Source organism: Telopea speciosissima, chromosome 1, assembly GCF_018873765.1.
Source record: "Telopea speciosissima isolate NSW1024214 ecotype Mountain lineage chromosome 1, Tspe_v1, whole genome shotgun sequence".
NCBI classification, from domain to species: domain Eukaryota; kingdom Viridiplantae; phylum Streptophyta; class Magnoliopsida; order Proteales; family Proteaceae; genus Telopea; species Telopea speciosissima.
Genome location: NC_057916.1, coordinates 12,508,083 through 12,521,236, shown reverse-complemented (window position 1 = coordinate 12,521,236; position 13,154 = coordinate 12,508,083). Strand labels below are relative to the sequence as shown.

At 39.4% G+C, this 13,154-nt stretch overlaps 1 protein-coding gene and 1 long non-coding RNA gene across 4 annotated transcripts in view; one reads left to right on the top strand and one right to left on the bottom strand.

The window, feature by feature from the left end:
• Nucleotides 1-13,154, bottom strand: part of LOC122647159 — a 73,714-nt gene that overhangs the window by 32,867 nt on the left and 27,693 nt on the right. For all 3 annotated transcript variants that reach the window (XM_043840644.1, XM_043840642.1, XM_043840643.1), the window contains exons 4-6: nt 10,752-10,804; nt 7,055-7,151; nt 5,428-5,501 (exon numbers count right to left, since the gene is read on the bottom strand). In XM_043840644.1, the coding sequence (XP_043696579.1) occupies nt 5,428-5,501; nt 7,055-7,151; nt 10,752-10,804 (224 nt within the window). The remainder of the gene's footprint in view (nt 1-5,427; nt 5,502-7,054; nt 7,152-10,751; nt 10,805-13,154) is intronic.
• Nucleotides 1,867-11,484, top strand: LOC122647208. The gene is made up of 3 exons (XR_006330823.1): nt 1,867-1,877; nt 4,984-4,986; nt 11,305-11,484. It is a non-coding gene; the product is annotated as an uncharacterized LOC122647208 (long non-coding RNA).

Here is a 13,154-nt window from a genome sequence, read left to right as displayed (position 1 = left end):
CCCAAAATCTGAAAGAGGCCTTGGCATTCGCCGGATCCGTGACTCCAATACCATGGGCATTTTGAAGCTTATTTGAAAATCTCCTCTAAGCACGACTCCATTTGGGTCCATTGGGTTTACTCCCACTTCCTCAAGAATGACTCCATTTGGACAGTCTCCATCCCTGCGGATTCATCTTGGATCTGGCGCAAGATCCTTCTCCTCCACCCTCTGGCTCTTACAACCATTTCCTCTTCTATCACCGATGGGTCCTCCATCTCCCTTTGGCTCAACCCCTGGCATCCCAATGGTGTTCTCTACAACTTCTTTGAAGCCAGAGCAATTAACTCCTCTAGCATTCCCAAATCTACCCCCCTTTCATCCATCATCTCTCATGGATCTTGGTTCCCCTCCTCCCCTATCCCCCTCTCCCTCTCCCTGATCTGGAATTCTCTCCCCTCCCCTCCCCTCCCCCCCTGCTCATGCGGACAAGGTTATTTGGCTCCCCACCACTAACGGCCTCTTCAGCTTTAGATCTGCCTGGAACCTAGTTAGATCCCAAACCCCTACTATCCTATGGCATAAGTTAGTCTGGTTCAAAGGCCACATCCCCTGTCATAGCTTCCTTTCTTGGAGAACCCTTAACCTTTACCTCCCAACCCAAGCCTTCCTCTCTCACCGCAGAATCCCTATCCCCCCTTCTTGCATTTTCTGTTGGAATGGTTCAGAAGACATCGACCACCTTTTTTTTGCTTGCCCCTTTACCTCTACCATTTGGAAAAAAGCCCTTTCGTTTATCTGGCCTCGTAGCAGGAGACATCTCCCATTCGCTCGAGAGTGGTTTTGGCTGGTCATGACTTACCCTGGCTGCACGATCTGTGACACTATTGGCAAGCTTGTGTTTGGCGCTACTCTTTATCACATTTGGATGGAGAGGAACCTTAGGAGATGGACCTCCAAATCTCGCTCTTTCGACTTGATTTGGAAAGCCATCTTCTGGGATGTCTCCACAAAGCTTAGTTTTCTGCCTCGCAAGGCTTTTTTGGATTCCCCAAGGAACAGGCATATTGTTGTATCCTGGGGTTTAGATAGTGCTCTTATACGTCCCCACTCCCCCCCTTAATTGGGACTGGGGTCTGCCTCCCCCCCCCCTTTTTTCCCCCCCTTTGTATATTCCCCCCCCCCTCCTCTCTCCCTTTCGCCCCTCTTGGGCTTTGGTAATATATATATATATATATATATATATATATATATATATATATATATATATATATATATATATATATATATATTTTTTTTTTTTTTTTTTTTTTTTTTTTTTTTTTTTTTTTTATTCACCAAAAAAATAAGCAATAAGATCTGAATCCAACAAAGACCAGAATCTTTCCCTCATGTTGACACTGAAAACTTTTTGGAGTCAACGTCAAGCCAAAGACAATTAGAAACTTTCTTCAGTGTGAGAAAGCTATACTCTTACCATAAGCTATCCTTTGCATTTATTAGTATAACAGTTGAGGAGTCAAGAGCATATGCTAGATCTTACTTTATCTAACCATTTTATCTTCTCATCTACATATCTGTTTCGTTCTCTAGCCTTTCATTATTTTCATGATGATAGAAAACATGTTTGAACCTGCAATCTAACTCCTTATCGATCTGCTTTTATTTCTTCCCTTCATTCCTGTGTTCAACTTTTCTAAGGGATCGGTTCCACCCTTCTTCACATTCACAAAAATCTATTTTCTTTTCCTCAGTATGAGCCACAACCAGTTCAGTTATCTGAGACTATACTAAACTGAAATACACATTACTGTGTAACCTCCTTGTTAATATGCAATTCAAAACAAAGATATGGGTGATTGTGGGTGTAAGCATGTGTCTCGGTTCATGTGAAATTAGTTTCTGGCCATTCGTATTTCCTAGAGCACTAAAAATCATCGGGAATTAATAACAAATTGCCAGTGCATCTGTTCATGTGATGTTACACCATGAGGTCCATGAGAGAACGTGGACACACTAGAATAATGACTGTAATAGTTGAGCTCTATTATTTTTGGATCATTTGTGGACCTTGGTGAAACAGTAAGGTTGCTCCAGTGTGACCAAGTGGTCACGGGTTCGAGTCTCTGGAAACAGCCTCTCCGCGAATAAGGATGTGTACAATATGACCCTCCCCAGACCCCGCAGTTGCGGGAGCCACACACTGGGTACGCCCTTTTTTGGTGTAAAACTTCGGTTCTGTTGCATATAATTATTTGAAATGACCTCTACCTACAGGCATAGTTGTCAAACTGTCGCCTAGTCGTTGCCTAGGCATCCAGGCATCTAGGGGCCTAGGCGACTGCCGCCTAATTGCAGGGCGCCTTGCACTGGTTTAATTGGTATCAGCTCAGGTTCTGGCACTTATTTCTGCCAAATATCATTGAAGTAAATATTTTTATTTAGGGAAGCTTGTTTTCAGCACCGCTATTCATCATATCTGGATGGAAAGGAACCTCAGGAGATGGACTTCCAACTCTAGATCATTTGATGTGATTTGGAAAGCCATCTCCTTCAATGTGTCCACCAAGCTCAATACTATCCGTCAGAGGCCCTTTTCGGACAGCCCCAGGAATAGGCATATCTTGACTTTTTGGGGCCTTGATTATGCCCTTATGCGGTCCGCCTCCTCTGCGTAGGCATGTTGATCGCCCCCCCTCTTCTCCCCTCCCCCCCCTCCTTTTCCTTCTTCTCCTTCTTGTACATTGGCTCTTTGTTTCTCTCTTCCCTGCCCCCTCTTGGGGTTCGGTAATATATTTATTTACCGGAAAAAAAAAAAAATTATATTTCATTTGCTTAAGATATTATTCATAAATAAGCAAATAGCCCCCCTATTTGAATCCAATAAAAATAGTTAAAAAATAAAATTCCAAAAGGATAAAAAGTCAACCCCCCAGTTCAAGAACAAAAACTGGAGATTTGGCGGTAGGTGAAATTTTCAACTTTCTAATGCTAGGTTTTTTTCTCAAATCCAAAAATTCTATAAATCTTAATATAGTAAAACATTGCTAAAAACCCAAAGTACGGTAAAATTTTCATTTATTTTGATATTTAAAAAATATTTTCATTCAAAACGATTTTGACAGCATTCGCGCACAACAAATAAGGTTTGACCGAAACATAACTCCTTCAATATAAATCAGATGTAAGCAATCTTGGATTTGTTGGAAAGCTGGTTTGGTGTTTTACCTAATACAATTCAAAGGTCACATCCCTCGCCACAGTTTCATTGCCTGGCGAACCCTCAGTCTCTGCCTTCCCACCCAAGCCTTCCTCCTTCACCGTAGAATTATTGTCCCCCTTTCTTGTATCTTCTGTTGGAATGGTTCCGAAGACATAAACCACCTCTTCTTTGCTTGCCCCTTTTCATCTACCATTTGGCAAAAAGCCCTTTCGTTTATTTGGCCTCGCTGCATGAGACCCCTCCCCTTTGCTAGAGAGTGGCTCTGGCTGGTCATGACTTTCCCTGGATGCTCTATCTACGACACTTTTGGTAAGCTAGTGTTTGGTGCCGCCCTTTACCACATTTGGATGGAGAGGAACCTTAGGAGATGGACCTCCAACTCTTGGTCTTTCGATATGATTTGAAAAGCCATCTTCTTTGATGTCTCCTCGAAGCTCAGTTTTCTCCCCCATAGGTCCATTATTGACTTCCCAAGGAATAGGCATATTGTTACTTCCTGGGGCTTAGATGTATCTATTTTACAGCCCCATTCCCCCCCCCCCTTAACTAGGTCTGGGGTTTGTTTTGCTCCCCCCCCCCCTTTTCTTCCTTTCTTATTGTATATTCCCCCTGCCCCCCTTTTTCCCCCGCCCCCCTCGGGCTTTGGTAATACAATTTTTATTCACCAAAAAAAAAAAGTCTCATGTAAAAATAAAATCATTTGATCATTCAAACTTCGTAGAGAACAAGAACATTTCTCTAAATCGTTAGCAGTTTAATTACTTATTGATAAGATCATATTTTCTAAGAACAAGATAAACCAAATGTATGTTTTGATTGTTTTAAACTTCCAATAGCTTGCTTCTTTAGTTCTTGATTTTTGATAACTTTATGTGGCTTAATATTGATTTTTTATTACTTGATGTGACTTAATGTTGATTTTTTATGACTTGATGTTGCTTAATATTGATTTTTTATGACTTGATGTGGCTTAATGTTGATTTTTGATGATATAAGGTACATATTGTAGCATACTAAATAATGTTAGTAAAGAGGGGAAATAAAAAATAAGACTTGGGTGCCTTGGTCGCCTAGGCAGGCTCCTTGTCGCCTAAGCGCTTAGGCATCCCTCCACCGCCTTAGGTCGGCTTGCCGCCTTGACAACTATGCCTGCTGGAGGTCCTCTTCCTGGCTGTCTTTTAAAATTCTGAGCAAGTCTATATCATGTAAATCGGCATTTAGTACTGTCAACACATGCAAACTACATCTATTAAACGGGATGGTTTGTTTACACTACAAGGAAGTTGCAATTTAAAAAATGCTGATCCCCCAGAGCCGACAATAAAAGAGTATTATGAATGGTTGGAAGAATATACCTCTTGATGACATGGTTGTGGAATAGCATGAAACCTAACATTTGTGCCACTGTTATGTTTTTAAATACTGCTAAAGAGTGGGAGGGGCAATACATGAAATGCTTTCTCAAAACAAGAGCATATCATGCATATATCAGCCAAATGAAAATATCTTTTTGCTACTGCAAAGGTCAAAGTATTCTGGCACAAAATAAGGGATGTTGGAAGAACTAATTATGAACAACCTGATGCTTCAAAGGAAGCAACAAGAAGAGTTCCACAATGCATAGTTCTTATCTAGTCTCAATTTTGAACATCAGCTGCTGAAGGGGCAGCTTGCAGATTTATGCAAGCAACAGGTACTGGCCCTTTTTTTTTTCTTTTTTTTTTTTGGGTGAATAGGTACTGGCCTATTAACATTATGCACTTGGTACATGTAACATTCAGAAAGTAAAGAGAAACTTTCTCCTTGCATTTCCAATTTTAAGCCTATTATAAGGCTTGAAACTTGTATTCTACAAAAAGATAATGTACAAACGGAAGAAATTCCAACATTGTTATGCTCAAGAAGCATGACAATTTAATAGGCATCTGAATCACAACAGTCAAATAAAAACAAGTATAAGATTTGAAAACTTAATATACAGTATAATTCAATCCTGAAAAGACTCAAAATAAGGAGAACAATATTTGACAACATTAAGAGTCAAATCGATAATTCAAAAAGAAACACAATGTACAAAGAAATAAGCAATTTCAATTCTGCTCCATTGGATTTGCCACACCACATGATATTTCCAATAGCATACAGAAAGCTAAAATAACAGAATAGAACTAGCATTACACAGGTAATTGCATGCAACGATGGAAAGAGAACTGTTCATTCACTACCTTGCAAGGTCAGCATTAATTTTCAACCCTGAAATAGCACCTTGTGCAAATTGAAGCAATTCTTCACGTTTTACCTGACAGAAGTGCATACCTATTAACAAACAGACAATTTTCATTCCTCCAAACATTGCACAAGAATACTGAATCTCAGCCTTTTGAGTGCATAAACAAAGTATTACATACAAGTTTGGTTACAACTTACAAGCCTACAATGACTAAGCATATCAACAAAGTAAAATAAAACAACTCAAAAAAGTCAATTCAAAAAAAAGGGGGGGGGGGGGACTCAAGCATTTGTGAATACGAAAAATCCAAGTAAACACAATTTGATACCGGCAAAACCAGCAAAGCCAAGCACTTCAATCAGGGGAGAAACCTCAAATCCACTTTTTCAGATTTTTCCACCTAGACAACCAAGGTTGAGAACTTCCTCAACGAACAAAATGTAGTCATATCGTTTACTGACAGCTCCAACCCCCCACTAATGCATGTTTCTTTTCATGCCCCTGTGGCCCCATCTCCTCTGCCAAATCTATATCTGCAAACCAAGTTTCACACCTCCCCCCCCCCCCCCAATGAAAATGGGAGTACCTAAGTCTCCATGCTCCTTTTCTACTTAACTGATCCCTCACCCAAAAAAAAAAACAAAGAAATTAAATTGTTATCCCAAGTTCTTCAGTAAGGTGGAGGTGCTTGTTAGATGCTGACTAGCAATTGAGCAACAAAACATGTAAGGTTATATTTAGAGAGAGAGAGACAGACAGGCCCAAAAATCAGAGAATCTTCCAACAAGACAGTATAATAAAAACAAAGTGGGAAATTAAAGCCTTAAAATCATCATAATGTGTTGGTCAAGAGATGTTTCAATGAATAAATTTAAGGACAATAACTGAGGGTTTTCATAAATGAAGGTCAAGCAAATTCCTACAATTTAAATAGGAGCATATGTGTTTCACAAAGGTGGGATACTGTTTTTCCATTTTTATTATTATCAATAACAATCATTAAGAAAAATACAGGAGCAAAGTACAAGGGTAAGGGAAAACAACCCACCCAAATAATAGATGCCATCATGCTAGACTTATAAAAGAATTACAGATCATCCTAAGACCCCATTTATTATGGTTTTTTTTTTTGGTAGAACATTTATTTGGGTTAAGGCTTAGTGAGTTGAGTGAAGCCCTATAGACCCCACTAAGCAAGCAACATGCTTGGGAGTTGGCCCAACTAAGGATCTAGGAAAATGAGTAGTCAATCAGGAAAACATAAGCATATACAAATGGAGGCACACTTTGAGGCCTATCAATGAGTAAGTACCAGGTCTCCAAAGATCAGAATGCATGTTCTATCTGCAGTGCCAAAGGCCACATTAAACACTAGCCCAGGATAAGAAAAGGCAAAACGCATATGCAAATACAACATTAAACCATAACCAACCAAAGGGACACACAGAAGGAATCCCCTTAAATTCTTTCCACAGACTGCCCCAATTAAAGTGAATTTTTTTAACTCTGTTATTCTTTTTTTCAGGCAAGTGCAATGGAAGAAACAATCGTCAGAACCATCATAATAGTATCAAAACATGTTCATTAAATTCTAAAAGGTAGTCTTGTCTTATTGTATATACCAATGCTTCATCTTGGTAGCCTGAGAAAACTTTTGCTAAATCCTGTATGCTACTCACTACTGCTTTGTGAACTTCCTTTTCTCCAGTGAGACACAGGCTGAAAGCAATCAGAATAGAAGGAGAATTAGATAGAATTCCTATTGACAACAAGAAGCACAACCTTTTTGCATTCAGGAGAATAGGTCTCTATGAATAAAAGCATATTTGCCCATAACTGCAACAATTAATGGACCACAAGCAACTTAGTTATGTCAAAAAGAACCCAGCACTGATTCATGACCACTTCAAAATCTTGCCTCTTTGCTGTGAGCTATAGTGGGTTAAGTACCAGTAAATACAGGTAAACTAAATGATAAATAAGAAAATTACTTCATCGTTTTAAAGCTGGCATATAGGAGAGAACACAGCTCATGCTTTTCACAACATATAATAGTTTAGAATACCCATTTTGATAAGGACTGATTTTCATAGTTCAGCTTGCATTGTTCTCGAATGACAGATAATGTTCCCAAGAGTATAGATGGTAGTGGGTTTCAACTTTACTCACCTGAAGGCTTAGAATGATCCCTGGGTTCCCAAAGTTCCCCCAGATAACCCAGTTAAGTCACAAATTTGGTCGAAATCCCAGTTTTGTAAACTTAGAATAATACTCTTATGTCATTATAAAGGGCATACCCAGTGCACAAGGCTCCCACCACTTACCCCTACTTTCACAGAGAGGCTGTTTCCAAACTCGAACCCATGACCACTTGGTCACAATGGAGCAACCTTTACTGTTGCACCAAGGCCCGCCCTCAACCTTTACTGTTGCACCCTTATGTCATTATATTTTAGAAAAATCCAAAATAATTTTGAAAAAAAATAATCCTGTCATTATATTTCATCTAAATCCATAATAGTTTAGATAATATTAATTCTATATCCCTTAAGTGGCATTGAAAGACCTTTTGATCAACTACTGTCCAAACAAATTGGCTGTAGCTATTATTTAGTTATAGAGCACCATATCAGACATTTTCTGTACCAATTGATTGACAAGCAGGTTCAAACTCAAAACGATAAATGTGCCAATTTGGTTCACCAGCCAATCAATGGGTCAAGAGTGCCAAGTTTCTCTGAATGCCATCACCATTTTTGGAACTTCCTCTTCACTATTTTTGGAACTTCCCCCTTTCCAAAATTCAACTGGATTTCTTTCCCTTTCTTTTATGAATAAATTTCTCTCAAAACTAGCACACAATTTTGAATTAAAACCAAAGTTCTGGTCTTTTAGGCGCTCCCAATCTATCTTGCACATCAGACAGATATCAGGTAGGAAGTAGCACCTCAGTCATCCACTGTAATAGATAACAACAGCAAGCACCTTTCTATAAGAAATTTCCCACCCTAATCATTTCAGGGCACTTTTAGCTATTCAAAGGACCTTGCAAGGGAAAGGGTACCTAGAATTTTCTGCATCCTCAATAATATAATATTATAAAAGACATCAAATAGAGACTTGGGAGTAGGGTTGTAAATGGATAATCGAAAATCCGAATCTGATCCGCATCCGTATCCGTTTAGGGACATCCGTATTCGTTTAGAGATATACGGAAGAAAAAAATCCGAATACTCCGATAAAAATCTGTCCGAAAAATAATTTGAATACTTAACAATAAAAAATTAAGTAAATAATGATCTTGAGAGTTTTTGATGATTCAACAGGTTCTAGAATATGAGGAAAAGAGAATCATGATCTACAAGATATGGATTGAGAGTGAATTGTATCCGCTAGGGGGAGGAAGATCTGGGTTACTCAAGGCAGAGACGTAAAAAAAAATGTATATATATATATATACAGCGTATACTACCAACATACGGTCCTTAACATAGTTCTAGATTGGATGTAATCCTACTAGAAGCCAAAACCAGGATCTGCTTCCAAAGGTGATCGGCTAGGGTTAAAATAGGTGAAATATGCTAATTAGAGTTAGAGTTTGACAGTGTCTAGGGTTAGGAGTTAGGTATGAGTGTCCCAGTGAAGGTTACGTTAAGAAAAACTCAAAACCAGGGGCTGTAACAGGTTCGGCAGCAAGGTTCTATGGTGATTAATGTGGTTAGGGTTTTGAGTTTTGACAAGGGAACTATGTGGATGTTTTAAGGTTTGATTGGTCAGAATGGGCTGCAACTTGGATCAAGTTTCCTACAGGGTGAAGGGAGAGCTCGATCCAATTATGGGGCTGTTTCTATGGCTTGATAGATCTGGGCAGTGAGTGGAGTGTGGAAAAAAGATTAAAAGATGGAGGGGATTCTAGGGTTTGGATGTTTAGAGGATTAGATGAAGAAAAAGGCTAGGGTTTGAGATGATTCAAACTTACTAGTTATTGAAGCAGTACTTGGACAGCAGCTTGTTTGAATGAAAGATCCTTGAAAAATCAGAACTTAAACAATGTTGAAGAAGAAAGACATCTAAAAAGAACCACCCGGGCTTCACACCTGTCGACTGGATCAAACACCAATCCCACCAGCCTTGATCAAACACGAGACAAAAATCTTCAATGGAGAAGAAGAGCATCAAAAACTTTTTCATTAATCAAAATTCGTGTCCAATGTTTGCCCCCCCTTACAACCTTATATAAAAGACTCAAAAATAGACTCCTACACTAAAAAGGAAAGGCCTAACCCAATCTTTAACCTATTAGGTAACCTAAACTGACTAGGAAACTGAAATACTGAAGGAAATAGACTCAAAACATGGTTGGACTTGTAGAGTCCTAATCCAGTCCAACTTACATAACAATTAAATAGTCACATGACCACTTAACTAAGTCACATGATCACTTAAGTGATCACATGACCACTAATTATATAAAAATAAAACTAAGGAATTAAAACAGCTAATCCCGTATGCAACTCTATTACCCAAACTTTAGATCCATAAAAGTGACCTATTACATTAGAAAGCCATGGGAAAATAGGTCCAACATGTATACAACCCAACCCGAGACTTATTCCCATAAAATAAGCCTCTTTTGGTGATGTATCTTCATCAACTTCAATCCTAAGTCAAACTACCATTTTGGGTGTGATTTAAAAAACTAGGGGTTCCACCATGTTTATAGGACCTAAAATAGGCTGTCTTACAAGTTTCATGACCTAATTAGGTCATATGGCCACCGAAACCAAGGGCCAAAATTTGACATAAAAAATGCACCAACTCAGTCGAGATCTCACCGAGTTACCGAGACAACTCGGTTTTTGGCTGATCGAAACCAGCTGAGACACCGAGACCGCGAACCTTGGATCCACATCACACCAGTTTGGTATTAATTGTAAAATATAATTGCATGGCAATGTCCCCTCCATCCTCCTACCACTCCTACTCCCACTCCTCCCCACCCTCACCCTCACCCTCACCCTCACCCTCCCCACCCCCAGCATAACATGTATTTGCTTCTATCTGATCACCTACTACCTCTTCTGCAGCTCTATTAATCTCAATGAAGGAAATCAAGAGCTAATGAAACCACCAAGTAATCAGCCAACTGTTCACTAAGTAAAAAGTGGATGAATTTCGCATCACATGCAAGGGAAAAAATACAGGAAAGAATGATCAATAGCAATCTTTCTTCCATGTCCATTTATTATGCAATAATTAAACTGGCAATCAAGGGCAAGATAAATCATTCAAACACAAATAAAAGGGTAACAGGTTCACCTAAATATCTCCAGAAGTAGAGAAACCTCTTCCTCGTTTGGTGTTTCAAGAATCTGAGACACAGAAAAGATTCAACCTGTGGTTAACCCCCACGATCAGCAAGTTCAAAGCCCAAATTAAAATTAAATAGTGGCACTGGAAACCATGGCAAAAGAATAACAAATTAACATCTAAGTTTTGTATAAAAAGTTTAAAATTATAATTTACAAACAACAACAGTTGACAGTATAATCATATAACCTAGAATAAGAACTGAAACATAATGATTTAGTACTACACTGGGATCAGATCACTGTTTGACATATTGGCAGTTTGGCAGGCAGTACTGGCAGTTGCCAGTGTGTACAATGTGTGGATGTGCTGTCATTATTGGCAACATAGTTCTGATGATGCGAAATCGCAGTAGAGTGTAACGACGCAGCCCCTCCATTGGCATGATATTGTCCGCTTTGGCCCATTGGCCTCATGGCTTTAAAACGCGTCATACCAAGTAGAGGAGGCTACTCTTTATCAATAGCTCAGGATCTCCCTCCCGAGTCGATGTGGGTGTAAGTTTGCACCCCCTCACCGATCTCCCAAACCCCCTGATACTAAGCAGTCTCTTGGTGGGGACACCTCAACAATCTCCCAGGCAGGCCGGTACTATGCCGTCTTTTGGGTGTCACATTCTTCCCCCCTTACAGGCACAGCATCCCCGAAGTGGCCCCACCACTAGTGTCGGGAGTTTGCTCTGATACCACTATAACAATCCAGCCCTCCATTGGCATGATATTGTCCACTTTTGCCCAATGGACCTCACGGCTTTAAAATGCGTCATACCAAGTATAGGAGGCTACTCTTTATCAATAGCTCAGTAATGTAGACTTAGATTGGTAGGAGACCAACTAGAAGCCAGTAAACCAGGATCTGCTATGAACACTAAATCGGCTAGGCTAAAATAGGTGTTTTTGGTGAAATTAGGGTTAGAGTTTGATGTGTGGGTTATGTCAAGTTGAGGTAGGGGAGTCTATCAATGAAGGTCTTGTTAAGTTTTAGCAATTTTAGGATGGGTAATCAGAATCGGCAGCAGGTTTGGGGGGTTAGGGTTTGGGCTTTTGAAAAGAGGAAAGTGATGGTTTCTAGGGTTTGGGTGTATAAAAGGTTAGAAGAAGAATGGTAGGGGTTGGGGATGATTTAAACTTACTATAGTTGCAAAATTTCCTAGATAGCAGCTTGTTTAAATGAGATTCTAGAATAAAAATCCAAACTTGAACTAGAACTTGAATGTAGAGATTCAAGAGATCCACCCGGGCTTCTCATCGTAAGGTGTCAATCGGATCAAACACCGATTCCTTCAACCGATCCACCCGGGTTTCACACCGCAAGGTGTCGATTGGATCAAACACCAATCCCACCAGCCTTGATCAAACACAAGGCAAAAAATCTTCGATGGAGAAGAAGAGCAGCAAAGCTGCAAAAAGCTTTTCATTAATATCAAAATTCGTGTTCAATACTTGCCTCCCTTACAATCTTATATAAAGGACTCAAAAATAGACTCCTACACTAAAAAGGAAAAGCCTAACCCAATCCTCAACCTATTAGATAACTTAAATTGACGAGGAAACTGAAATAGACTCAAAACAGAGTCCTAATCCAGCCCAACTAAACACTTAAAAGAAAAACTACTAAAATTACTTAAATTGAACCCAAACCAGTTTTGGACCAATTCAATTTTAAACACTAAAACATGAAAATAAACTAAGTATAGAGACTAATCCCGCATGCAACCTAATTACCCATACTTTAGGTCCATAAATTGACCTATTACATTGAAAACCTATAGGATCAAAGACCCAACATATACATAACCCAACTCAAGGCTTATTTTCAATAAAATAAATCCTCTAAGTAACTTATCTGCATCACTCAGGAACTCCCTCCCTAGCCGATGTGGGACTAAGTTTGTACCCCCCTCACCGATCTCCCAAACCCCTGGTACTAAGCCATCTCTTGGTAGGGACACCTCAACGATCTCCCAGGCAGGCTGATACTATGCCGTCTCTTGGGTGTGGCCACTTGGAGAATTTTAACATTTGGCTTTCTAGCATCTTAAGAATTTAGCAAGGAGCGAGACAGAATAGTACGAAGACTTCCAAGCATTTTTTTAATTTTGCAAAGAAAAACCTCTAATGTCTTAATGAGAGTAGAGTGGGAAAAATGGAGTTTGGGTGTTTTTGCCTGTTTCAGTGGCGGTTGTCAAAGAGAATAAACAAAATTTGTAAGACTGCGAACCAGTGGTGGTGGCTTAAATGGAGTCAGTGAATATTGGTGGATTGGAGAGAAAGAGAGATTCACTGAAGAACTGAAGGTCAAATTTTAGCTGTGGGCTCAAACGAATCAAAATATTAAAATCATTATAAATGC